Source organism: Danio rerio, chromosome 12, assembly GCF_049306965.1.
Source record: "Danio rerio strain Tuebingen ecotype United States chromosome 12, GRCz12tu, whole genome shotgun sequence".
Classification (NCBI taxonomy): domain Eukaryota; kingdom Metazoa; phylum Chordata; class Actinopteri; order Cypriniformes; family Danionidae; genus Danio; species Danio rerio.
Window position 1 is genome coordinate 33,934,044 of NC_133187.1, and position 27,537 is coordinate 33,961,580.

General features: G+C 34.4%; 1 protein-coding gene across 2 annotated transcripts; it reads right to left on the reverse strand.

The window, feature by feature from the left end:
• Positions 1 to 158: 158 nt before the first annotated feature.
• Positions 159 to 27,463, reverse strand: rab40b (RAB40B, member RAS oncogene family). Of its 2 annotated transcripts, XM_073917555.1 has the most exons (7): positions 27,403 to 27,458; positions 26,878 to 27,121; positions 12,412 to 12,472; positions 9,603 to 9,663; positions 7,992 to 8,069; positions 6,062 to 6,284; positions 163 to 1,196 (listed from the first exon to the last, which is right to left on the reverse strand). In XM_073917555.1, exons 2-7 carry the CDS (start codon positions 27,041 to 27,043, stop codon positions 922 to 924), a joined length of 864 nt encoding a protein of 287 aa, XP_073773656.1. In that variant the 5' UTR covers positions 27,044 to 27,121; positions 27,403 to 27,458; the 3' UTR covers positions 163 to 921.
• Between the last annotated feature and the right edge of the window lie 74 nt (positions 27,464 to 27,537).

The following is a 27,537-nucleotide window of genomic DNA, read 5'->3' on the forward strand; positions in this document are numbered from 1 at the left end:
TAATAATAATATTGTTACTTTTATTTTACCAACTTATCTACCACATATTTAGTAGCAGAACCATTGAGCAGAATGCATTCATATATTTTAAGACCCCCCTAAAAGAAAACAAACACTGCTCTCTAGTGGACATATGCTTAACAAAAGACACCAATGCATTGATTTTATCACTGATGTTTATTTAAAACCTGATATGGTAGCATGTTAGAAATTTCTGTTTGCTTGCAGTGTAAATCTGAAACATAAGCATTGTTTTCATTGTGACAATTGAAGCCACATTTGAATCTCCCACATCTTTGGTGTGTTTTCCATACAAACATATTGTTTAATTACAATATTGGTCACAGATCAAGTGTATCACAATAATTAAGAATTCTAACAACGTAGTATCAAACAAAAATTATATATACACAATACAAAGAGCCGTGTGTCTCAACCTTGACCTTTCTCTCTGAATAAAAGTATTAAAGAAATTAAGCTGGTATTATTTATCAGTAAGGTCCATTTTAAAACTGATAACAAATCAGGAACGCCGTCTGTTTCTCCTGCTGGCTTGGTCCAAGTTCAGTAGCAAAAAAAGAGAGAGTCCTCCACAGGAAAATGCAGTACCATCAATACATATACAAGACAAAATAACTTGTACGTATATTTAAACAATGCAGAGCATTATAAAGGCTTGGAAACACTTAGAAACAGATCCTCTTTTGTACTTGTGTCCGGCGATCACAATCGGATATGGCCAGGAGGATGTGTTTTGCACAAACCAACATGGTGAACAAGCTCAAGAACACTTACTATATCAAAGAGCCCCTGTTCTGTATCTTGGTTCTTATTTATTGTAAGACTCTGGTGGCTGTGAACACTAGCTCCTTGTTTAATTGCATTGTGAATGTGTACTGTAAATACAGCGACTGCATCGATCTATGAAATCTTGCAGCTTGTCCGTGCGCAGTGCTGGGATGGGCTCAGTGGAGGATAGATGATTTTGGATTTTTTGGTTCCGTTCCGTTTTTTAGCACTGCTAGGTATGACCGAATAGGAACGGCCGTGCATCATCCTGGTGTTGACCAGGCCGTTAGCCATGGAAAAGGACTTCAGATGACTCTTTAAGGCAACAGGAAGGGGAAGTTTGTCCACGAGATGCACTGGAGTGCAGGAAACGATAGAACGGCAGCACAGGTCCTGCAGACTCAACACTGTATGAAAGAAAACAACAGGTTTAGGGTAAAAGCAACATATTAAGGAACATCAAAACATCTTCAGCTCACAGTCATGGAAAAATACATGACTAAAAATATGGAATATATATATATATATATATATATATATATATATATATATATATATATATATATATATATTTATAATATAGATGTGTTTTCAATACTGCTAAAACTGAGAATTTCATTTACATTTCTGTAACGACCAAGTGACGGCATTATTAAGCTCGGGAAGTTTAACAGGCATTATGTGTTTTTTTTTTTAAATGGCTACATTTTATTCAACCGCCTATAAAGTAGACCCACACTAAAATGACAATTTAGATGACAGTTAATGCACTCACTGGTTGAATTTAGCTGATTTATTAATAATGCTGTTATTTTTATTTCACCAAAAGACCCCCTAAAAGAAAACAAACACTGCTCTCTAGTGGACATATGCTTAACAAAAGAAACCAATGTCTTGATTTTATCAAAGATGTTTATTGAAAACCTGATATGGTAGCATGTTAGAAAATTCTGCTTGCTTGCAGCTTAAATCTGAAACATTAGTATTGCATGAAACTTAAGGTAATTTAAGGTAAAAGCAACATATTAAGCACCATCAAAACACCCTCAGTTCATAGTCATGGTAAAATATATGGTGCAAGAAACAGATTTTCTTTTTAAAAATAAAATACTAAAACTCAAAATTCATTGACATACACACCGATTTGAAAGCTTAGCCACAAAACAGAAAATTTAAGGCCCTATTACACCAAGTGAGATACTATTAGTGCTTACACCGACATGTGATACATTAAATACATAACTACAATTTTATATTTTAATTTATATGATTAATTTAGTTGATGCGATATGTAATATGTATTTTCACAAATATGCTATTTTTCATTAAGATAAAAACCAATATATAATAATATAATATAATAAATTAGAATAAAAAAATCACAATTTAAAAAATATAACAATGTATTATAATATAATATAATATAATATAATATAATATAATATAATATAACATAATATAATAAGTTACTATTTGTTCTCCGGATTTGCTATGAATATTAATGTGTTGTGACTCGTGAGTTAAATGTCTGTTTGTTTGCTGATAATGTTACCTTAAAATCTTCAATATGAATACAATCTTTTAGAGCATTTATGTGTAAAAAAACAAAACAAAAAAAACAATAGTTGGCCATGGACATTAATTTAGTTTTGCCTATGTATATCCTAATATTTTGCTTGATTCTCAAAGTGTCTGTAACTGTTGTTGTACATTACAAAACCACAGTTTTAGTCTAAAATCTTCTTGAGTGGTCAGCTTTAAAGAAAACATCCCTTCCATCTTGGATTGGCTTGAGCATGAGTAAAATAAGAGCAAATGTTCATTTTCGTGTGAACTACCCCTTTAGAAAATGTTTGTCTTTCGAGGATGAAGTCATCTAATGGAAGCACAAAGTTGTTTTGTCATATTCCTTGACCTTTAAATAATCTCTAGTCTAAATAAACATCTGATGCTTTTATTCCGTAAATGTTTTTATACCACTTGACCTTGTTCCTACAATCCATTTTTCTAGCATGAGCCAAAGCTATGATTATTAAGAGCTGAGATGTGCTGTGGAGGCGGCAAGCCATTACACTGATATTTGAACACTGGGTGTCTCTGATCTGAGCTGTATATAAAGTCTCAAAGCACATCATTTTTCAGGTTTCTCAAGCGTTCCTTTAACCTTTATATATTTGCAGCATTTGTCCAAGAGAGAACAACATGTATGGCTGTTGCTTATGTGGTCATTCTCAGAAAAGGCTGTTCCTATAGATGCTCGCATTAATCTATGACAGTCTTCTTTAATGCATCATCTCATGTCAGAAACATTTATGATGAAGCCTGTTTAATTCCCTGAGAGAACATTTCCAACATTAGAAATAAAATGAGTCAGAAAGAGATGTTGATGGAAGAGTGGAGAAACAAGACAATGATGGTATTGTTGAAAAACAGTGAGGACTGCAGATTTAGCTCTCTTTTTTCACTTTTATTTATGTGTTATTCTCTCTGTTTTATTCTCTATATAATGTCTTAAAATATAATTATATTACTTATATTCATATGACTGTAAATTATTTGCTCATCCAGTTCACCTATAGTGCTTCTAATTCAACTATAATGCATGTCTTTGGATAGTGGGGGAAACCGGAGCACCCAGAGGAAACCCACTCGAACACGGGGAGAAGATGCAAACTCCACACAGAAATGCCAGCTGGCCCAGCCAGGACTTGAACTGGCGACATCAGATTATTAAAGGGACTAAGCCAAAAAGAAAATGAATTAATAAATAATATAATATAATATAATATAGGGGCTGCACAGTTGGTAGCACAATCGCCTCACAGCAAGAAGGTCGCTGGTTCTAGCAACGGCTGGGTCAGTTGGCATTTCTGTATGGAGTTTGCATGTTCTCTCTGTGTTCATGTGGGTTTCCTCCGGGTGCTTCAGTTTTCAAAACACTCCAAAGACATGCGCTATAGGTGAATTGAATAAGCAAAATTGCCTGTTGTGTTTTTGTGTGAAAGAGTGTGTATAGGTGTTTCCCAGTGATGGGTTGCAGCAGGAAGGGCTTCCGCTGCATAAAACATATGCTAGATAAGTTGGTGGTTCATTCCTCTGTGGTGACCCCAGATTAATAAAGGGACTAAGCCGAAAAAAAAAGAATTAATTAATTTTTAATTGATTTTTTTCACTTTTCTTGGTTTGGTGGACTGATAAGTTATTGGTTTGAGTAAAATTATAATATTTAATATATATATTATATTAAGGTCTGATATAATTGCAACCAAATTTCAAATATAAAGATTTGCATTTTTTCCCCAGAAAATTCCAACTGGCTAGAATAACAAATAGTTTTATTTGTTTCATGGTTATTTCCCTTTCCCCAACATCTAAGGCAGGGTTCTCAAACATAAATTGGCAGGGGCCATATCAGTGACTAACAGTTCATAGGATGGCGGAGTAAACATTTAAGCAAAACAAAAAAGTGTAACGTTTGAAACCCCTGATTTAAGGTATATACTGTACATTAACCTGTTTTGATTTTCTGCAAAAATGTTCTTAATTGAAATCTGAAGATGCGTTCATAGTTTATAAAATAAAACATTACTATTAATATACACACATTAATAGCAAATCTAGAGAAATCATAACATTAAACATTGTATTTTTTAAAGAGCTATATGTGGTATGTCTGTATGCACCCACATGCATATAAATCAGTCACTATATATTTCACACATCCGCCCAACATGTGATTTCTCAACTCATATTCAATCGGATATTATGAAAGAGAATGATCTATTTAAGTCATTTTACTTCCTGATTTATTATATAACGCATCAACGAATATAAAAAATATAGTTTCCTGAATCATCCACTTTAAAACGTTTTTAATGGGTGTAATTTGTAAATAGGGGTGGCACTGTGGCTCAGTGGATAGCACTGTCGCCTCACAGCAAGAGGGTTGTTGGTTCGAGTCCCTGCTGAGCCAGATGGCATTTCTGTGGGGAGTTTGCATGCTCTGCCTTTGTTTGTGTGGGTTTCCCCAGGTGCTCCAGTTTCCCCCACAGTCCAATGCGCTATAAGTGACATGCTCTATAAGTGAACTGAGTAAACAAAATAGATCGTAGTGTATATATGTGTGTGTGTGTGTGTGTGTGTGTGTGTGTGTGTGTGTGTGTGTGTGTGTGTATAAATACGAGCATGTATGGGCCCAGCTAGCAAAATACACATGGCACTTACATCCAGACTACATGGAATGATGGCACTTAAAAAGGTCTGCTCCTGTTTGCCACTTTAAGCTCACAGCCACATTAGCTAAAGCTTACTATGCAGAATATTCGCAAAAAAAGTGGCCCACATGTTTTAAAATAACACATTTGCCATATCTTCTCATAATGTCACATTTGCCATATCTTCTCATAATGTCACATTTGCCATATCTTCTCTAGGCCACTTTAGGTTCAAAACCACATTAGACAGAGCTTACTGTGCCAAATATTTGTCAAAAGTGGCCCACATTTGTTATAGGATAACTGGGCCACATTTGCCATATCTTCTCTGGGCCACTTTAGGCTCACAGCAGCATTAGCCAGAGCTTACTGTGCCGAATATTTGCCAAAAGTGGCCGACATATGTCTTAACATAACTGGGCCACATTTGCACCTACACATGTGAGCCACTTAGGGTTTAGACCCAGAGTACCCTTAAATGACTATGCCACATTTTTGCCAACTGCTGCCCAAATTGTCCTCTCTCACTTGGGCCAAATTTACCATTTTCCACAAGGGCCACATTTGACTCAAATTCAGATTATATTTTGCCATAAGTGCCAAACTTTTGCCTTAAATGGCCCAAATATGAGCTTGAATCTTTGGCCCCCTTTTGAAATTGTACATGTGGGCCACTTCAAGCTCACATTTATTTTGTCTAGGTCAAAGAAAGACCACAAGTGCTGCATAACTGCCTAAAGTGGCCCACCTTCTTATGCTATCTGGGAGTGTTTCCCAGTACTGGGTTGTGGCTGAAAGCGCATTCGCTGTGTAAAACATATGCTGGAATAGTGGTTGGTTTATTCTGCTATGACGATCCCTAATAAATAAGGGACTAAGCCAATGGAAAATGAATGAATGTGTAAAATAAACTTGTAGAATATACTGTATTTAAGAGAGATATTGTTATTTGTAGTGGCCGGAGAGTGCATGTCAAAATGTAGAAACAAAGCCTTGTTGATGTAAAAAATAAATGCTCTCTTTAGTTTGTTTGAAGCCTGATAAATGAGGCTTGTTACCTTTATTGGGTCTCCAGAGTCGCTCCATGCCGTGCCTCATGAGCACAATGCGGGCCAGTTCAGTGAAGGACTCGGTGATGTTGAAGTTACAGAGAGGGCTGACCTCAAAAAACGTGACGCCCAATCGCTCTGCAAAGGCCTGCGCATGTTCGGTGGTCACCTGACGCTTATAGGCCAGATGAAGCCTGTTGCCCACCAGGATCTTGGGGACACCTGGTGCATGCTGGGTATTGAGAAAAAAAAGAGCAAATGAGTGATTATTAAACAATCTTTAGAATAATTTGTTTTATATTTTCATTATCAGTCAAAACTTTGGCATTAGTAAGATTATTTATCTTCATAAAAAATAAAAAATTAAGAAATATTTGTACAATTCAAAATAACTTTTCCTTTTGAATATAGTTTAGAATTGTATTTATTAAATTTGTTCATTTTTGAGAAAATCAGACATACAATGAAAGGAACTGCTGGCTACTTCTACAAAACATGGAGTCCTCTTTTAGATCCTTTAAAAAAGCTAAATATTGCTTTCCTTCCCATTATACTGTAGATTGATAATTGACTTACACCTGTGATTTTATTGTGCATATTTGTTTTGATGACCACATTATTATTTTTTATTTTATTTTATTTACTTTTATTTTTACTTACTATTTCTTTAAATTAATTTATTTATTTGTATTAGTGTGGCTGTATTTTGTATATACATATTTGATTTAAAGCTAATTTAAGTGTTAAGTCTACCTCAAAAACCTTAAGAAATAGTTTAAATAATTTGATTTGTTGTACTTTCATTATCATTTATTATTGGCATCATTATTAATGTTTTCCATCTTCATAGATTTGTGGAAACTCTGATCTATTTTAATATTTATTAATCTTAAAATTAATTTTTTAATTATCCTTTTGAACAATTTGATTATTATGTCCTTGATGAATAAAAATAAATCAATTTTAATGGCACCAATAACAGTCAGTGTATTACAGTATAAAGTAAAATATAATGCAGCCCAACAGTTTTAAACACGTTTTTAGTTTTAAACATAATAATAATAATAATAATAATAATAATAATGATAATAATAATAATAATTCCTGAGCTGCACATCATCATATTTCTGACGGATCATCTGACATTGGATTTTGGATCAATGATGCTTGCTAAAAATTCATCTTTAAATCTAAATTAAATTTACAGGAATATTTTTGTAACTATATTTAAAAGTAATAATTTCCTTATCCTAAACTTTTGGTCTGTAGTGTATATCGAAACAGTCATTTGAAACACCTTGTGCATCCTCAGCCCCCTGCAATTTACACAGATTAGTTACAAAGCCTCTGTTAGTGCCATTTAAAAAACCTAATGTTTATAATCATCACTAGCTGCATAAAACAGCACATTCTGATCTACTCAGTGGTTAGTTACCTTACTTTAAAAAGACAGTAAACACGCTGCCTTAAAAGCAACAAGTTGACCTTACTTTAAAAAATAAGTATGTTTATTGTAACTTGAAAAGGTTAAGTTGACGTAACTTAATTTTTTAAAATTGTGCACATAATTCATTTACTCAATAATTTTAAGGCAGTGGATTTACTTAGTTTCTTTAAGTAAAGCCAACTAATCGCTTTAAAGTCAGTGGTTTTACTACATTTTTTTAAAGTAAAGTCAAATAATTTGTTTAAAAGCAATGGGTATACTCGCTTTTTTTAAGTAAAGCAAACTAATAGCTTTTTACTATGTATGAAGACACATCTATCTTAGGAACTTCTTAAGCTGATTAGCTTATGTTTTATTCAGATTTTTAATGTAATTGCAAAGCCACTAGTATGATGTCATGTTTGTTTATACCCATAATCACACAGCACTGCACAATTACCATGCTGATTACTGTAATTACAGTCATTTTGGATCTGATTGACCTGATTTTACCTCATCAATCTCTTTAATCCATCTGTCGATGCCGTCGAAAGACCACCGGTTTGTGATGTCATAAACAAGGATGACTCCCTGTGAAAAAAAGATTATTAAACTTGAATGAAAGGTTTTGAATGAAATAAGACACAGATTTATCCTAAAAATTTCAGACTATAGCAAAAAATTTTCAAAGTGTGGTACTGGGAGTTGTATTATTCATCATCTCAGTCAGTATGGGAGTAAATGTGTTGGCAGAGATGTTTACGATGCAGTGTCAATAAAGTATGTGGCTTTGCTCCAGGAGTTGCTGTCATTAGGATATCTGTGTTTGCCAGAACAAGGAAATGTCATATCAACAATACCAGTCCACTCCAATTTATAGCATAGCACACTTTCAACAGGAACTGCTGATCTCTGGGTGGGGTGTTTAACTACTGTCTGGGATTTCAGAGATATTCAAAAGCCCGTTTCCCAAAGTCTCTTTGCACATTATGTGCAATGGGCAAACAAATGCTCACAGCTTCACAAATGGTTCAAATTAAGCAATACGTATGTTAAAGTACCTGAATATAAAATTACAAGTATATTTTAAATGATTTAATTTGAAAAAAGCTTATTATTTAATGAGTAATGTTTAATTAAATAATGAATATTTATTTTCAATTTTTTTATTTTTGAAATGATTTGCATTTGAACAGCATCACTTAAACCTACAAAAATCACTTAAATAAATCACTTAAGCCTACAAAAATCACTTAAACTTACACAAATCACTTAATTAAATCACTTAAACCTACAAAATCATGTAAAATTACAAAAATCACCTAAATAAATCACTTTAACTTACAAAAATCACCTAAATAAATCACTTTAACTTACAATAATCACCTAAATAAATCACTTTAACTTACAAAAATCACATTCACTTACAAACATCACCTAAACCTACAAAAAACAATTAAATAAATCAAGTAACCCTACAAAATCACTTAAACTTACACAATATAATTACAAAAAATACTGAAAACATTTCATTTGAACTATTTCATTTTAGAATAAATGATTATAATAATTAAAGTATTTTTCTGAGTAAATTAAATTAATTTCTTTATTTTTATTCAAATTATTTACACTTAAAACAGCTAATCACAGTCATTGGAAAACATGATCATATTATTATGAACATGATAAAATGAAGTTAAATATTTTTATAAAAATGTAATAATTTTAAACAAATTGCATTTAAATTTTATTTGCATTATTTACATTTGAATGCAATTTAAATGAATTATATAAAGAAAAAAAAAAGCAATTGTTTTAATTTAAATTACATTTAAAACAGCCACTTATAAACTTGTTGATTAAATAAATTGTGACTGGTGTACAATTTCAATTGCCATTTTTCCCAAAATAACTAGAAATAAAAAAATTAATTTGTATTGTTTTAATTATTTACAAAATAACCCATAATAGATCATTTTATTAATGTCCTTTTCAATTAATTTTCATTTAAAGCTTGGATTTTAACAATTGTTGTTGTTGTATATATTTAACGTTATAATTGGAACAAACACAAAACAGATAAACTCATATTTCCCCAAAGTCTTTTTATCACTTTTACCATACCTGTGCTCCTCTGGAATAGGAGCGGAATATGGTACAGAATCTGCCTTGTCCTGAGGTGTCCCTTTACAAAACAAAAACAACAAAGAAGACATTGATTTAGTGTCTGTTCTTCAGTGCGTCTGTAGCCATTGTCCTTCTCTCTGCCTGGTGACATGAGGAGCTCTCTGTGGTTGGTGCCAGGGCTGCAGACTTTGAGTAGGAGCAGTGAAATGAATCATTCACCATCCAGGCCTGAGCGCAGCACCAAGATGTGCCAGTCATATTGAGGCGGGTAACGACTCGAGTATCACAAACCCTCTAAAACACTTCGTCTGTCAAGGCCGGAATATCAATTGTTGATTCCAGATGCTTGCAAAAAGCTAAGCACTCTTAAAGGGATAGTTCATTCAAAAATTTAAATTAACTCACTATAGTATTTATTTAGTCTACCAATTCTTTCTTTAATCTGTTGAACACAAAAGAAAATACTTTTGACTTCCTTAGTAAAAACAAAAAAACAAATACCATGGAAGTCAACAGTTACAGGTTTCCAGCTTTTCTCAAAATATCTTATTTTCTGTTCAATAGTTTCAGATGTTCTCCTTTGTTCCAATGACAAGTTTTCATTATAGAACTATTTCAACTGAGATATCTAAGGAATTATTTGATGTGTTTTTTCATAGGTTGTGAACTGGTCAATGTTGTGACTACTATTCAGTAATATTAATAAAGTCATGTGAAGAATGCAGGACACCCAATTGAATTATCTGGTCTTTAGAGGGTCTTAAAATGTGGAAAATAAAACCTCAGATGAACATCAACAACACCACATGACATAGTGTGCTGTTCTTTTATTTATATAAGAAAAATATTACAGAAAACAATGGAAAACCAATTAGTGACAATGTTAGGATATATTTGTGATTCATTTGTTTGTAGATTCACTTTTTATCAGTAACTATATGAAGAACCTTTCATATGTATTACTGTATGACTTCATCAGTCTCTTGGTAACAATTGTTTTTTTTTTTTGTCCACTATTTTTTAATCAGTTTATTCAGGTTTGTGGCAATTTTTATAAATGGTACTATGTTTTGAATTATTAGCCCCTCTGTTAATTTTTCCCCTAATTTCTGTTTAACGGAGAGAAGTTTTTTTCAACACATTTCTAAACATAACAGTTTTAATAACTCATTTCTAATCACTGATTTATTTTAGCTTTTAATGTAAATAATATTTTACTAGATATTTTTCAAGACACTCCTATACAGCTTAAAGTGACATTTAAAGGCTTAACTAGGTTAATCAGGCAGGATAGAATAATTAGGCAAATAATTGTATATATATGGTTTGTTCTGTAGACTATCGAAAAAATATATAACTTAAAGGGGCTAATAATATTGACCTTAGAATGTTTTTTTTTTTGTAACTGCTTTTATTCTAGCTGAAATAAATAAATAAATAAATAAATAAATAAATAAATAAATAAGACTTTCTCTAGAAGAAAAATAAATATCAGACATACTGTGAAAATTTCCTTGCTCTGTTAAACATCATTTGGAAAATATTTAAAAAAGAAAAAACATTTCAACTGTATGCTTATTGAATTTTCACAATAATACCAACACAAAACAAGAAGAAAAAAGTAAAAAGAAAACAGAGAGAAATAAATAAATAAATGTTCAGATTATATTTAAAACAGGACTACACATAATAAAACAGATCAAAACATTGCTTATTTTTCAGCTATAGTTACAATATTCTTTTTTTGTATGATAGGGCAAAGACTAGGTTCCAAATAATCCAAATATGGAGTCCAAATGGTCCCATGTTAATTAATGAATTGATTATTTTGTTCTTAATGCATTTATTTATTCTTATTTATTTTGAGTTCCTTTAAACAAGTGCATTTATCATATTTCTAAGCTGTTTCTGTTGTATTGTACCATCAACACTTCCTGCTAAATTAATGTATTTCTGCTTCCTTCAGAAAAGCACATTATACATATATTACACTAATATTAAATATTAGTATTGAAGGTCTTCAGAAAACATTTTGTTGTGCTGGTTCAAAGTCTCTCCACATTCTGATAGTAACACAATGTAAATGATCTACAGTAAATGTATTAAATTCTGGGTGAGGCTTACGACTAAGAAATGTTCGTCCAATCAAAATATTCGGGCGGAAAATTACAATTGGTAGCCAAAACCATAGAGGTGTCATATGTCAAGCACATGGTCGTAGAAATTCTTGCATGCATAAAATACTACACAATATGGCAAGTTTCGCTTGCTTCACAACTGAAAACATGCTAGATATAATACCATTTATGAATTTATGGTTTTGGAATTGTGCTATTATAAAGTACTATAAAGTTTTCTCACTGTTGAATGGCATGATCTAGTGTTATAAGGTTGTCTATGTTCATCTATTTAGTGTGTGTTCATGACTTTAGGACGGCAGGAAAGGATGTATGTTTTCAATGCTAGTGCTAAAGTTAGCATTTTCTCAGATCTCCTACTGCATCTTTGATAAATAAATAAAAACAGCCAAACATTTAAACAACTCCTAGATATGGCTAGTGGGACTGACTTGGCTGATTTTTTCAGTGGAGGAGTTTAGTGAGAAGTGCTATAATTAACACAGCTAGACGTTTGGCATGTTTGTGTAATTTTTTGAGGAAGAAAAAACAGGACTTTATTGGCGATTAAAGAGGGCGATCTTTAATCTTGCTTCATGCTTGGTTGCAGTTTAAGAAGATGATAACAGAAAGAAATGAAGCCAAACATAAATGATCAACATGTACAGTATCTGTAGGAGGCGACTCACCACAGTTGAAGCTTAACCCTGCGTCCATCCAGGAGAATGGTAGTAGTCTTGTAGTCGATTCCTGCAATTTAAAATGAAATAAAATGACTTAAATGCTCATTTAAAGCATTTGTTTTAGAACCATGTGCATTGCATTTGTCCCGTAGTTCGGTTTGTTTAGGTACACTGCAAAAAAATGCTTTACTTACTAAAAGTTCTCTTGTTTATAGTCCAAACGTTTAAAAATGTTCAGCTTAAGAAGCATGCTCTAGACCAGGGGTGTCCAAACTCGGTCCTGGAGGGCCGGTGTCCTGCATTGTTTAGCATCCAACTTCCTTCAACACACTTGCGTGGAAGTTTTAGTATACCTAGGAGCTTGAAAAGCTGATTCAGGTGTGTTTCATTGGGGTCGGAACTAAAATACGCTGGACACTGGCCCTCCAGCTCTGAGTTTGGGCACCCCTGCTTTAGACCAGGGGTTTTCAAACTGTGGGGCGCGCCCCACCAGGCCCCAATTAAATGGGGCGCAAGACATTGAGGCGTGCCTTGCACTTGAGTAAATTATGATGCCGATTTTTATGTTCACTAGAGTAAATCTGATTAATGTTAGCTCCACATCTAACTATCAGGCACATATAGAGTTAATTCGTTTGAGTAAAACATACGCATAAAAAATGGAGCGGATGCTTTTTAAAATGAATGATGGTGAATGAAAGTCAAACCGTTGAGCATCTGACAAACAAGTGCACTTCTGCATCAAATCAGCAGGATGCCCTTCTAGATCTTTCACTAATTTTGAAGACACTGACTATGTTTACATGGACATCTGTAATCTAGTTATTTGCCTTAATAGACAATAATATAATGAAGGTATTTATGTGAAGTGCTTTAATGTAAGAGTTTCCTGTATTTTTGGATGACTTTAACTGCAGTTCAGCAGTTTCACATTCACTCATGAACATTACCATTTATTTTGAAGTTGAGAGGGGGCACGAGTGAAACTGGGCAAATTGGGGGGGGGGGGGGGGGGGGGGGGGGGGAATTAGGTGTCCTAGAAGTTTGAAAAAGTTTTGCTTTACGGAAAAACTAGAAAATGCTTCTTGATTTAAGAAGTTTTTGATATTTGGACTAAAAGAAGACAAAAACTGGAAGTAAGAAAATTTTTTTTTTGTGTAAATGTAAACATGGCAATTGTATTCAGATCTGGTCCAAACAGACCAACAAACCAGTCAGAATCCTAATTTATAATAGGAAATGTGTTGGGAAAAAAAATCTGAGACTAATTGAAAACTCACAATCAAAACAAAAGTACATATTTTTGAAGAAAATAATTTTAATCACAACCTAAATGGCGATATTTCTTTTTCAAATGTGGAAGAAATGGTCTAGAAATGGTCAACATTCTCTGTTGATTTTTTATACCATATATGTGGTAGTTAAAGGGTTCTAGGGAACTTCCTAGATATGATCTAAGGAGAGAGCCCACATCCTAATGCCTAAATGACATTCTCATTCCTACACGCGGCAAATAATTAATTCTCCATCTGATAAAATGCATTAAATTAAAACATTAAAAATATCAAATTTAAAGCAATTTGATGTCAGTTGAGGCATCATTTTGGCTGATAACATAAACAGTGAAGTTTACGCAACAAAACATAATACTCAGCGATTTTGAGTCAATTACTAAGTCAACTGAGTACTGTTCAAATGTACATGCTTAGCAAACACTATTAATAGACTTACGTATAACTGTAAATGGAAAAGTTGAGAATTGCTATAGAACATTCTAGACAGAGTTTGCATATGTTAAAAAATAAGACGTTCCTTTATAAAGACGTTCAGTTTTAGCCAATATTTCACTTAGACTGTCCCTCTTTTGATTATGCAATTAAGTGACAGCAAGCAACTATGATTAAGTGATGTTATTATCATGACATTTGAAGAGGATGCCATTGCCTAGGCTGAGATTAGAAAGCTTCAGAGTTGATTCTGTGGGGTTTCTGGGGCACACACACACACACACACACACACACACACACACACACACACACACACACACACACACACACACACATTCTCAACACTCTTTCTCTTAGACAATTTCAGAGCCGATCACACATTCCTTTGCGATGAGAATGAAACCCAACACTGTGAAAATATACATGGAACAACTGGGAGATTCCATTAAGTTGACAGAATTTAAAAAAACCATCACTGTCACTAAAGAATGGAACCAAAAAGACCAACTACAATCCAAAGTGACCCTGTAAGCTGCGAGGTCAGTCTTTGTGCTTTTCAACATATCAGAAGGTATGCACTAATGATGAGGTGTAAATCGGATATTTTGTGAATTAACTATTAAGTATAATCAAGTCCTCCTTGAAAAATCATTCTTTAGTTAGGTTTGGGGTCTGTCCAATTAACCATCCAAACAAAACCTTCCAACCAAACCAACCAACCGTCCATGCATCCATATATAATGCTTCAAACAATATCAGATTAGATTTTTAAAAAATACAAAACTCTAAAAACTACAAAAAGTTGTTTTATGTGCACAAAATGGCTGAAAATACAGTAAGAGCAGCAATATTGCAATAGTAATTATTTTACAAATAAAAATGACTAAAACGTAGTATTATAACATGTAAATACATTTTAATGTGCAATTTGTTCCTGATTGAAAAGCAGATATGTTTTTCTATCACTATTTACTACTATAGGTTTCAGTGTCATGATGCTTCAGAAATCAGTCCAATCTGCTCATTTAGTGCTCAAGAAACATTACTTCTGTTGGAAGGTTTCCAGGTGGAAGGTTGATGTGACTATTTTCAAATTTAAAAGGTTGCTTTCACAGCGTCAACAAAAATAATTTAATAAAATATAATGAGTAAAGGCAACACAAAGCTGGGCTGAGCCTGGTCAATACCTGAATGGGAGACAACATGGGAAAACTAGGTTGCTGTTGTAAGTGGTGTTAGTGAGGCCAGCAGGGGGTGCTTAACCTGCGGTCTGTGTGAGTCCTAACGCCCCAGTATAGTGAAGAGGACACTATACTGTCAGTGGGCGCCGTATTTTGGATGAGACATTAAACCGAGATTGAACCTAACTCTCTGTGGTCATTAAAATTCCCATGGCACCTCTATTAAAAAATAGAGGTGTAACCCCGGTGATCTGGCTAAATTCCCTGCATTGGCCCTTACAATCATGACCTCCCATTAATCCCCAACCACTGAATTGGCTCTATCACTGTCTCTCCACCCCCCTATAGCTGGTGTGTGAGGAGCGCACTGGCGCTGTTGTCCTGTGGCTGCCGTCACATCATCCAAGTGAATGCTGCACACTGGTGGTGGTGTCGAGAGGCCCCCTCATGACTGTGAAGTGCTTTGGGTGTATGGCTATATGCAATAAATGCGCTATACACCTTACTGACTACTTACATGGCAATGAACAATGGAATTTAATGCAGTTCTCTTGTCCGTGGTAAAACACACATTTGTATATCATACACATATCATACTTTCATAAGCTGATATATCAATCAGGCAGCGAAGATCATTGATTTCTAAAGAAACCAGAACTTAAACGCTACGATTTTATTATGCATGACAGTTCACTGGAAGTGCTTGAGCTGGCTTACATTTATTTAAAACAGAATTTATGTGTCAATGTAGAAATTCTTTGATCAATTTTATGTATCCTAGCTGAAAATTATTATTATAACAATTATTATTTTTTAGCTCTGACTCTAAATATCCATGTAAAAATCATTCTTTAGACATGTTGATCTAAAGATTCTTTATTTTAGTAAATTGTTACTTATTAGAGTAAAACAGTAACAGTAAAACATTAATAGTGTAAAAATTTATAACAATTTAAATGTATATTTTTCCATTTTTAATGGAGGTCATTATCTATTACCTCAGGATTCTTTGATGAGAGGAAATGCAAAAGAACATCTTTCATTAGCATTCATTAAAAACAGAACTTTGTACAACGTAAAGGTCTTTCATCAATTTAATAAACCCTTGATAAATAGGAATATTTTAATGGTTTGTTTAAGCAATAATAATGCAACATTATCATTATCTAATAATGCTTTATTAGATAAGTCTGACTTCAACTACAAGAAAAATGTATTTTATCAAATAAACATGACCAGCGGCGCTTGCATCATACTTTCCACCACTAAATAAATCTTTTATCAAGCTTTTGATAAAAGGCCTATTGTGAATTATTTACTTCAGTGTGATGCATCACATTTAAACAAATATTGTATAACACAGACTCTCCGCTGTATTTTTTTCTGTATAAAAATGTCCGCCTGTAGGATGCAGTCTTCCTGTTTGTGTGGGCAAGCTCTGATTCATCCTGACAGATTTTTTCACACTAACTCTTTCTGTCTCCCTGCGCAATTACTCTGCTCTGCACCTCACAGCGACCAGCAGAAAGCCATAGACCTTTTTTCTGACGGGATGACACATACGGCGGATCAACCCGAGTAAGTGGATGAGGATGAAGCCTCCGTGGATAATGGTGCTCAGAATCAAGAGCTCAGGGAGTAACAGTTATGCTAACACTCGTTGATCCATTCCCAGCAACTTTAAGACACCGAATCAAACGCAAACACAAAATACTGCAAGGTTCTTTGAGGAGACATACCAGAATTTAAACCATCATAATTTAACTCTTATATAACTCTTGTAGACATTAGTGAAGGTGGACACCATGTTAAAGGATAGTTCACCCCAAATTAAATAATTACTCTCTATTTATTTACACTCAAGTGGTTCCAAACATCTAGTGTTTTTTCATTTCTTCTTTTGAACACAAAAGAATGTTGAAAACTGGTATTCATCGACATTTAAGCATTGTAAAAAATGTTGGGTTCGGCAACATGAATTCCTTCATGTTTTACCAACACAAATCGATTAAGTTAACTTAATCCTTTTTACAAAATTAAGTGGATTGAACAGAAAACAATTAAGTTGTCTCCCAAAAAAAGTAATAATTGTGTTGTTTGAAAAAGCAGCAAAAGACTTTTTTGAGTGTAGTTTCAAAATAACAAATTATTGAATGGTTTTATGAATGAATAACAATCATTGAATGGTATCACTCCTTTTTAAGGGCGTACTCACATGTACAGTTGCCTTGAACCGGCCCAAAGCCAGCCTGTCCCCCTTCCGTCTCCCCTGCCAGCCCACACTCACATTAAATTCGGGCCTGGCCCGCTAACGTTATCGATGATGCGCTGATCAGTAAGCGCTCTTGCTCCGCACAGTTGAGATTTCTTTAGTTATATCGTTTTAGTCATTAGATATGCAGTAAAACACAGTCAAATATTTCGCAGAACATACTGTATCAGAAACTTTTGACGCTCATAAACAATCATAAAGTCCTCGTGCTGCAGGAATTAGGAGGTTTGCTGAAGGCGCAGCTGTCGTGCAGTGAGGGGTTTGCGTCTTTAATAATCTACGACAGTTTGCATTCATTGAACTGTAAGAATGATCAATTAATCCATATCAAACAGTCCCTTAAAAGTCTCGCTTTCAGTTTCGGGCTCAGGCCCGTTTTGCACTCACACACAAGCGTACCGTGCCAAAGCCCAAGTGAACCCCGCTGAAGCCCACCTCTTCCAACCGGGCCAGGGCCGGCCAAGTGAACCATGCCTGAGCCCGATTCAGAGCACTCACACTTCTCAAACAATCCCGGAAACGGGTCTGGGCAGGGTTTGGATAGCATTGTGTGAGTAGGCCCTAACAAACTTTGATCCCAAGTGTGCTGTTGAGTATTTACCAGTGTTTGTACATAATCAAGAAATCACTCAAGTACAGTGAGTCATACAAGTATTTGGGAATTTACATAGACAGGTCTCTAACATGGGACACTCACGTAAACTGGATCTGTGAAAAGCTTCACCAAAGACTGTATTTTCTACAAAGGTTAGAATTCTATGGTGTTGATCAGAAAATCATGAACTTATTTTATCAGGCTGTATTTGAGAGTATCCTCAGGTATGGTCTATCTATGTGGTATGGCAATCTTTCTGTAAATCTGAAATCAAAAATGTTTAATATTATCAAAACTGCTACAAGACTAATAGGATCTGAAACTCTTACTAAAATTCAATCACTTTACGAGCAATGCACTTTGAATGAATCGAAAAGAATTCTGAACAATCCATCTCATGTACTCTTCCCATTTTACAATCTTTTACCTTCTGATACAGAACCTTCTCTTTTATCCCGAAGTCAATCAGACTGTTGAAAACTGATAGATAGTGTGCTTATGCTTTTTTCCTGTTTGTAAATCTTTTGCATGTTTACTTATTTTAAAATTTTATTGTGTCAGAACTTGCTGGAGTGCTCCGTGAGTGCACGGAAATTTTCCCCTTGAGGGACACTAAAGTATACAAACAAACAAACAGACAAACAAATATTGTGGATGTCAGTAGTAGGTACCAATTTTCAACATTCTTCAAAATATTTACTTTTGGGTTTAAAATTGTTACATCCGTGTGTGTGTGTGTATACTGGTTAAGCTGTATTTGTGAGGGCTCAATTGTCCTCACTTATAGTAAAATATCAAAACGGACATTTCACTGGTCCTCACTACTTAAATGTTCTTATAAATCGGCCATGGGTGTGTTTCCGAAAACCATGGTCAGCCAGCTAAGGTTGCAAGTTGCGTTGTTACAAGTTAGTTGATTTAGTGTTTCCCAAATCCATCATTCCAACAAGCATTAGCAAACTGCATCGCAATTTCATACACTTGTAACTACACCTCTAGAGCTGTAGTTAGAAGCATAGTTCCTGGCTGTGTTCTATTCCTAGTTATCCCCCTATGCCCTATTCCTTTAGAACATTCCAACATTTAAACTGGGAATGATTAAAGAAAAAACAACAACAAAAAAGTAATCTCTCTTACATGTTATTTAGTTTCTAAGTATTTTATAGTTCAGTTTTAGCGATATTCATAATGACAATTGTGTTTCCTTAATGCCCATTGAAAACATTTATGCCATTTTGAACGCAGCAGTGGGTCAAGTGACCTATTATTTAAAAGCGGAATTTACTTTGTTTCCAAAGCTTGTAAAAACAAAAATATATAGCATATGCTAATGCTTTTAATTTATAGTAGGTTATTTAGTAAGAAATGTATATGTACTCTACAGTATATGAGCCTGTTGGTTAGAACATTTCTGCAGTGGTTTGACTGTCAAATTGTAAAAGTGGACTTTTAAAAAAAATAAACAATATCCTACTTAATAATATTAGTAACAATAATAATAATAATAATAATAATACTACTAATAATAATAATAATAACAATAAATTTGTTATATATACTATTATTATTATGATGTAGGATTGTTTTCTTTAATTAACAAATTACCTACTGTAAATTACAACCATTAGTCTATCCATTCATTCATTTTCTTGTCGGCTTAGTCCCTTTATTAATCTGGGGTCGCCACAGTGGAATGAACCGCCAACTTATCCAGCAAGTTTTTACGCAGCAGATGCCCTTCCAGCCGCAACCCATCTCTGGGAAACATAAACACACACACACTCATACACTATGGACAATTTGGCCTACCCAATTCACCTGTACCGCATGTCTTTGGATTGTGGGGGAAACCGGAGTACCCGGAGGAAACCCACGCGAAGGCAGGGAGAACATGCAAACTCCACACAGAAACGCCAACTGAGCCAAGGATCGAACGAGCGACCCAGCGACCTTCTTGCTGTGAGGCGAACGTGCTACCCACTGCGCCACTGCGTCGCCCCATTAGTCTATCAATTTATATAGTTTATATATGAGATTATAATATGTTTTACTAACTGGTTTTATGTTTTAGAATAGAATATGGCATATTCTCTATATTTGTAAAAGAAACATATATAGGTCCAATATGTGCCGTTTACATACATTTCAGTTAACATGTTTTCATCAAAACTAATATTGCTTTTTTTTTAATGCGTGTGCGTGTAAAATAATATAATTTGCACAAAAAATTATGGGTTTTTCTTTAAAGAAGTTTTTACTCCACCCCGTTTAGTGTTGTTATGGACGTTTTACGTTATCACTAACATGGTTCAAATGATGGATCTGAAAAAAAAGCAGGTTTTGGGAAACACTCGTCACTACATTGTTCTTTTCCCAAACGATGCATCATACTATGGTAGTTCAGCCGCAATGTCATTGTTTGGGAAACGCACCCCAGAACATGTGTTAATCCGTGAGGGTTTGGGTTTATACGTAAGGGTAAATGTAGGGTTAGGGCATAGACACTATTATTGAAACATTATCATCCAAAAAATGAAAATTCTGTCATCATTTACTCACCCTTTACTTGTTTCAAACCTTTCTGTTAAACACAGAAAAATATACTTTAAACAAACTTTTTGAAGTCAATGGTTACAGGTTTCCAGCTGTCTTAAAAATATCTTATTTTGTATTTAACAGAATAAAGAAACTCAAAGGTTTGGAATTACTTAAAAGTGAGTAAAAAGTTAATTGTTGGATGAGCTATTGAACTATCCCTTGAACCTGATTAAATGGAAGTCTATGTAATGTCCTCACTAAAGTGTGTGTGTGCGCGTGTGTGAGTGTGTGTTTCTATTTCTCTGTTTTCCCTTTGGCTCCTCCTACTCAGTCCATCAGCCTGGTAATTGATTGCCCCAGCTGTGCTATACTTGCGTGCAAATTGCAGTCCTGCCATTGAACCATAGCTGTTTAACTTCCTCTTTGGTATGGTATTGCTTGTCTCTTGTTTTATACTATATTGATTGTGTCCTTTGTTTATATTTTAAATTAAGAGTAGATATTAATGTTTTACTTACTGTATGTATACTGCTCTGTAACTGGTGTTTTAGTTGAATTATTGTTATGTTTTATCTCAAGACTCACGTACAGGTAAGATGTAACAAAAACGAATAAAGAACTGGAACAAGGGGAGGATTGAGTAAGTGGAAATGAAACAATTCATTTGTGTATGTGAACTATTGCTTTAAAGGTACATTTAGTTACTTTATATATATATATATATATATATATATATATATATATATATATATATATATATACAATTTTTTTTTTTTTTTTTAATTAATAAACATATTTTTTTATTAAGAGTTTCGTTTACATAAAGATGAAATAATGTTCAAAAAGAAGTTTTGGTTCCCATTGACTGTGTATGTTTTGTCGTTGTATTAAAGTTATGTAATAAATAATAATATCATGCCCAATAAAAAAATAAATATATTTTATCCCCAATAAAAATCTGTAGATTAAAAAAAAAATGAAAATACATCCTTTTACAAATGTCCACAGATCCTTGTACCAAGTATTATTCCTTAACATAATCCTGACAAAACTGTAAAAATGTGATTAAATGTTCTAATAAGAAATTATACTTAAGAATGATCACGTATTAACAACTTTTCTTACTGCTAATCTGTACACTGCATACATGAAACTTACATTCAACATATGACTGCAAAGCTATTTCTACATCAACTTTTTCTTCCAACCACAAATCTATAAAGAATTTAGAAAATTAGATGTTATCTAAGACAATAAAACAAAAAGAATAGACTGTTCTTCTGCTCCTTACATCCTCCTTTTCATTTGTGCCAATTAAATATGCCGTCAACCCTGATTAAACTCCACAGGCATTACATAACCCAAAACACAGCGTGCAACATATCAGCTGGTACCTTATTTATAAGATGGTTGGATAAATGTTTTAGTGGCACAGAACTGATTTCTCACTCACTAAGGAACAGATGCATGGCTTCAACTGTCACTGTTCCTTTCAAATCAACAGGCAACGCTCTCTTTTTTGGTTGTTCAAACAAACAAGTGGCTCGAAAGGTCCATGCAAGTGTTTAGATAAACATCAGAATGTTCCACTCCTTTATCGCCAGCAAATTCTGGCTGCATCCTCATTTCCCTCAGCAGTCGAAGAGCATGGTTACGTAAGAGCTTTGGCCACTAGTAATAATCTCTATAAACAGAAATTCCAACAGAGACTTCTGCTGGCAAGGCGATGAGGCAAGAGCTTTCCCCGTCTAATCATAATGGAGTTTATTGACCCCGTACATATACAGTATGCACTTAAAAGGAATTCTATGAGTTGCTTCCAAGGTTACCATACAAAATAAATACTAAAGTTATAGAATATGACAGAATAGGATGTAGAAAAAGCTCTGAATCTAATCGGAAAAGAATGCTCCAGCACCGATCTATTAATTGCTTGCATACCCAAAGACTTGGAATCTGTTTTCTAAGTATTAGCATCCTGGCAGAGCGCTTTACTGGCCCTAGGGGGGCAATATTTTTTCTAGAGAGTATGTAAATTAATGTAGCATGAAGTCAGTTTCACGAGCCTGTGGTGGGGTATTAAATTTTCATCACACTTGTGCTCGAATTGAGCAACTACAAAAAAGGAAAAGAGTAAAAGTCAGCTTGTAACAAAATTGACACTATTCCTGATCTATTTTGATTTATTCATCAATTCCCAAAATTATTTATCCGGGTAATGATTTTGTAAACAACGATAACTCTTATCGTTGTTCTGGTCAAGTTTTCAGGCAATATCTAATCATGTGCATTCGAGAAGCAACTTATCCCCTGTTCATGTTTCCTATCGAGATTTTTTAATGGAATTTAGGTGTATGTGCTTGGAAACAAACCAACCTGCTACAAGTGAAATTATGACATGAACTGTGTAATGAAGCAAAAAAAATACAGGAGAATTAGACAAAAAGACAAAGGTGTGAGAAGACAAACTGCATACTTGAGGAAAAGAACTAAAATCCCATTTTATAGCACTATTTAATAGTTGTCTGGGGAGTCTAACAGTATTCCGGTACCAAAAATGAAATAATCACAATAGAAAAAAAATGTTTTTCTTGCTGTTTGTCTTGTTTTCAGTCCAAATATCAAAAAAAAAAATTCTTAAAGCAGTTTTTTCTTAAAACAAGCTAAGTTATCTGCCAGTGGGGTAAGTGAAATAATCTGGTTTTCGTTTTAAATGCAGATATTGCAATAGCTACAAGACAACAATTAAATAAGATTCTTTCTTTGCATAAATCACATAAATTCCATATAAAACAATGATTAAATATAATTCAAAAGTTCACACTAGAGTACAGCTTATTTGGCATGCTGTCCTGGGAGAGAGCCCAGAGCTCATAAAAACCTCGAGCCCGGGGCTCCCTCCCGGTTGCAAGTCGAGAGAGAGAGTTTAAGCTCAGGTAGATTTCAAGAACTTCCCTCCTCTAGTAGCTAATGAACAGATAGTGATTGCTCTTAAGAGGTAACTAATTCTAGTAGGATTAGTCAATTAACTTAAGTTGCATGTTTTTGGACAGTGGGAAAAAACCGGGGAACCCGGTGAAAACCCACGTGAGCACAGGGAAAATGTGTAAACTCTGCACAAAAACATCGACTGGCTTGGTAAGGACCAGAACCAGTGACGTTCTTGCTGTAAGGTAGCAGTGGTAACCACTGGGCCACTATGCCACCCATCTAGAAAAGGAGGAGGAGTAGGGTTGAAAGGGGGGATTCTCAAAATGAAGATGACTGCGATATGAAACTTAGGGTATTTTTAGTGATTTTAGGAGCATCATAATAAAAACCTTAATACATATAAGAAAAAGTAATACTTCTCTAATTTAATCTAATTAGATCCACTATATTTGGTAAACAATGCAAGTCTCTCATATAATATATCTACTAAAAGGCAGAAAATACTACTTTACAAACTGTATTGTAAATAAATCATTTGAATATTTTTAGATTATTCAATAATATTACTAATAAACTGAACAAATATAAATTTAAACACATTTACACAAGTAAATAAACAGGATCAAGGATGGGCTAAAAATCTGCGGAAATCTGCAGATTTTTAGCATGTGATATGGATTTTAGATTTTTTTATTTCGTGTGGGCCTAGTCATGACTAATCTGTTGTGCTGGTTGAGCCAAAACCAGATTCTCCTCTCAGGTGGACAATATAGTTATTGCAAATAAAGCATACACCATACAATCTTTTAATTCCATACAAGCTTACGAAACATATGTCATTAAAAGGTTATCATATTTTATTATTATTATTTATATTTTTTAAAGAGACACTTAATGAGAAGATTTTTACTTCCAATACCCAACTATTGGGCTCTACAGGTGTTTGTGAGATCAGAAACTACATGCTAGGATGAAATAGTTCACAATGCAAAATTCGCTCATGTTCAAGTTGGCCTGCAAGTTCCCCAAGCTGTCCAACAAAAAAATCTGCTAGGTATGCGTGTTATTCTTTATATATCTCTAAACTGCTGACAGTAGACAAAGGACCTTTTTGTGGATAAAGCATGTAAAATTTTGATAATGCGAGTGCACCTTTAGGCTGTTTCAAACGGCAACTTATCACAATCTTGAAAACATAGTTAACGTCAAATAGTTAACGGCAGTTCATGCTGACATTAAAAACACTGCACTACTCTGTTCAAGAGCAATTCCAGTGTTATTGATGTGACATTTGTAGTAAAAATTCAAAACATACATTCACAGAGAAAGCATAATGTTAATGTTATATTTTGATATATGTTTATATTTCCCAAAACAATTAACCACAAAGCTATGCGATCAGAAAAATATCAGTCTGTAAACATTTTTATATTTTAAATGTGGAAAATAAACATGCGTTATGGATGCGACCAAAAAAGTTAGCGAGTTTACAGTCTACAACATACTTTGTAGAAATTCTGTGAATAAAACTGCACAAACCAAAAGTGAAGCTAATCAAAAGGATAAGAGTTGGCTCTCTATAGAACAAAAATGACTGATTTCATTTTACTTTACATGTTTGCATTTATGAGGAAAAAGCTTTGTTATAGATGTGACACCTCTGTTATGGATGTGACGAATGTGAAATTGTGTCATTTATTCATTCATTTTCTTGTCAGCTTAGTCCCTTTATTAATCCGGGGTCGCCACAGCGGAATGAACCTCCAACTTATCCAGCAAGTTTTTATGCAGTGGATGCCCTTCCAGCCACAACCCATCTCTGGGAAACATCCACACACACATTCACACACACTATGGACAATTTAGCCTACCCAATTCACCTGTACCGCATGTGGGGGAAACCGGAGCATCCAAAGGATCCCATGCGAACACACGGAGAACATGCAAACTCCACACAGAAACGTCAACTGAGCCGAGGCTCGAACCAGCGACCCAGCGATCTTCTTGCTGTGAGGCGACAGCACTACCTACTGCGCCACTGCTTAGCTCCTGGCACTTGTGCGACTTTGGTTAATTAAATATAAATGTTACAAAACATTTACAGACATTTTGAGCATTTGAGCACACAAAAAAATGTAGAAATTGTTTCACTATTTTGGTGAAAACTTTTTTTTCTCAAGGTATTTTGATTTTTCTTATAACCTGTTGCGCCTTTTCTAAAAGTGTCTGGCATGCATGTCTCAGCTGCTTGGATAAATGAGTCCACAACTGTGCAAGCCACCCAGCCTCTGACCCTAAATGAACATGTTGGCCGTCAATTTACTCACTAGTGTAATCTAAGCTGTTAAAAAGAGATTCACCATGTTCATCAGACTCTGGACTTTGCCCAAATGCTGTGACGATGAAAATGTCACATGTAGTGTGTTGTGTTTCTTGCATGACAAAATAAAACAATTTAGATTCGAGCAGACCTGCGATAGCATTCTGGAGAAGATATGAAACTCATTAAGAACCCCGTCTCACACACTTGGTTAATAAGTGATATGCAAGTCATTATGTATAGTCTTAATAAAATCATTATGCAATGTAAAGGTTCTATGGATGTTAAAAGTTCTACTTTTTATGCCAATAAAGATCTTTATTTATTTTTTTAAAGTGTAAACATATCCTGTAATTTATTAGTTATGTGATAACTTTAAGTGGCTTGAGTCGCATAAAAATGTTGTTTGTCTTTTGCGCAAGACACATGAAAAATATGTTGTTTAGTTGTGAAAGCCCAAAGGGGGGTTCACTGCAGTTGATTTTGTCCCCTGGGAAGAGTTACTTTTTCCAAAACAGTAACTAATAACTACGACTACAACTGAGCTGTGAATAAGAGCTTGACAAATACAATAGATGAGCACTGTAAGCTTAAAATAATTGTCATACTTATTATGATACTAATCAATTATAGAAAATGTAGAATAGATTGTTTTCAGCTGCCAGTTGTCGTTGTTGTCTTAGTTTTCAATTGACAACATTTCTAGTGACAAAATAAGATACGTGTAACTGTTTTTTTACAACATACACGAGATGCATTAATGTTACATAATATACAAGTCATGATTATAGATTCAGCTCAAATGCACTGACTGTACACTTCATGTTCAACACCCAATCTTCAAATATACAAAAAGAATATCTGGTAGAGGGTTTGATGAATATTAATTAAACAATACAGTGTCTTACCCATGTTGTATCCATAGGGTGACTCACTGGACCCATCCTGAAGACTGGCCAGTATTTCCCCTTTCCCCACATCACTGTCTCCAACCAGTAGGAATTTCAGAAGAAAATCATAAGCTTTTGCTGGGCTGCTTCTGTGGTTCATCTTCACATCAGCCCGATGACCCATACTGGTACATCATGTAATTGTCGGACTTGACGGACTTGTGTTATATTTCAGTCCACCAAATGTAACTGAACGATTTAGCTGTTTTAAAAAAACAAACCTACGTGTTGATCACTTGTCTCTCTGTGTGAAAAATCTCATGTCCAGAACATGGCTAAAGCTGTCCTTTTGTTCAAAGATTCGGACTGTGGATCCACTGATACTGTTGCGTCACATCAGAAGGTAAATAAAGAGCCTCATATGTTAACAATATCGTAGCATAAGGCGATTAGCTACTTATAATTGGTTATTTACACTTAAAGTAATGGTAATTATAATACAGAACACCTAATGTTTATCTCATCTTTACAGTTTGAGCAAACCTGGTCCATTGAGCTCTCAGCCACGATCCCTCTCGTCTATCAGCCTCCCTAAACAGAAAAATGTTGAGTTCATCCTTGGATTTTCCTTGATTGGTTCCTGTGAGGAGTTGCTAGGGCAGCTCTGCTCTTTCATTA

What these genes read in the sequence shown, in the direction of transcription:
- rab40b (XM_073917555.1), bottom strand. Translation starts at nt 27,043, where the DNA reads ATGGGTCATCGGGCTGATGTGAAGATGAACCACAGAAGCAGCCCAGCA. An exon ending in AGGGTTAAGCTTCAACTGTG is followed by an intron (nt 9,664 to 12,411) that starts GTGAGTCGCCTC and finishes TGTTTTGTAAAG; the next exon opens with GGACACCTCAGGACAAGGCA. An exon ending in GGATTAAAGAGATTGATGAG is followed by an intron (nt 6,285 to 7,991) that starts GTAAAATCAGGT and finishes CTCAATACCCAG; the next exon opens with CATGCACCAGGTGTCCCCAA.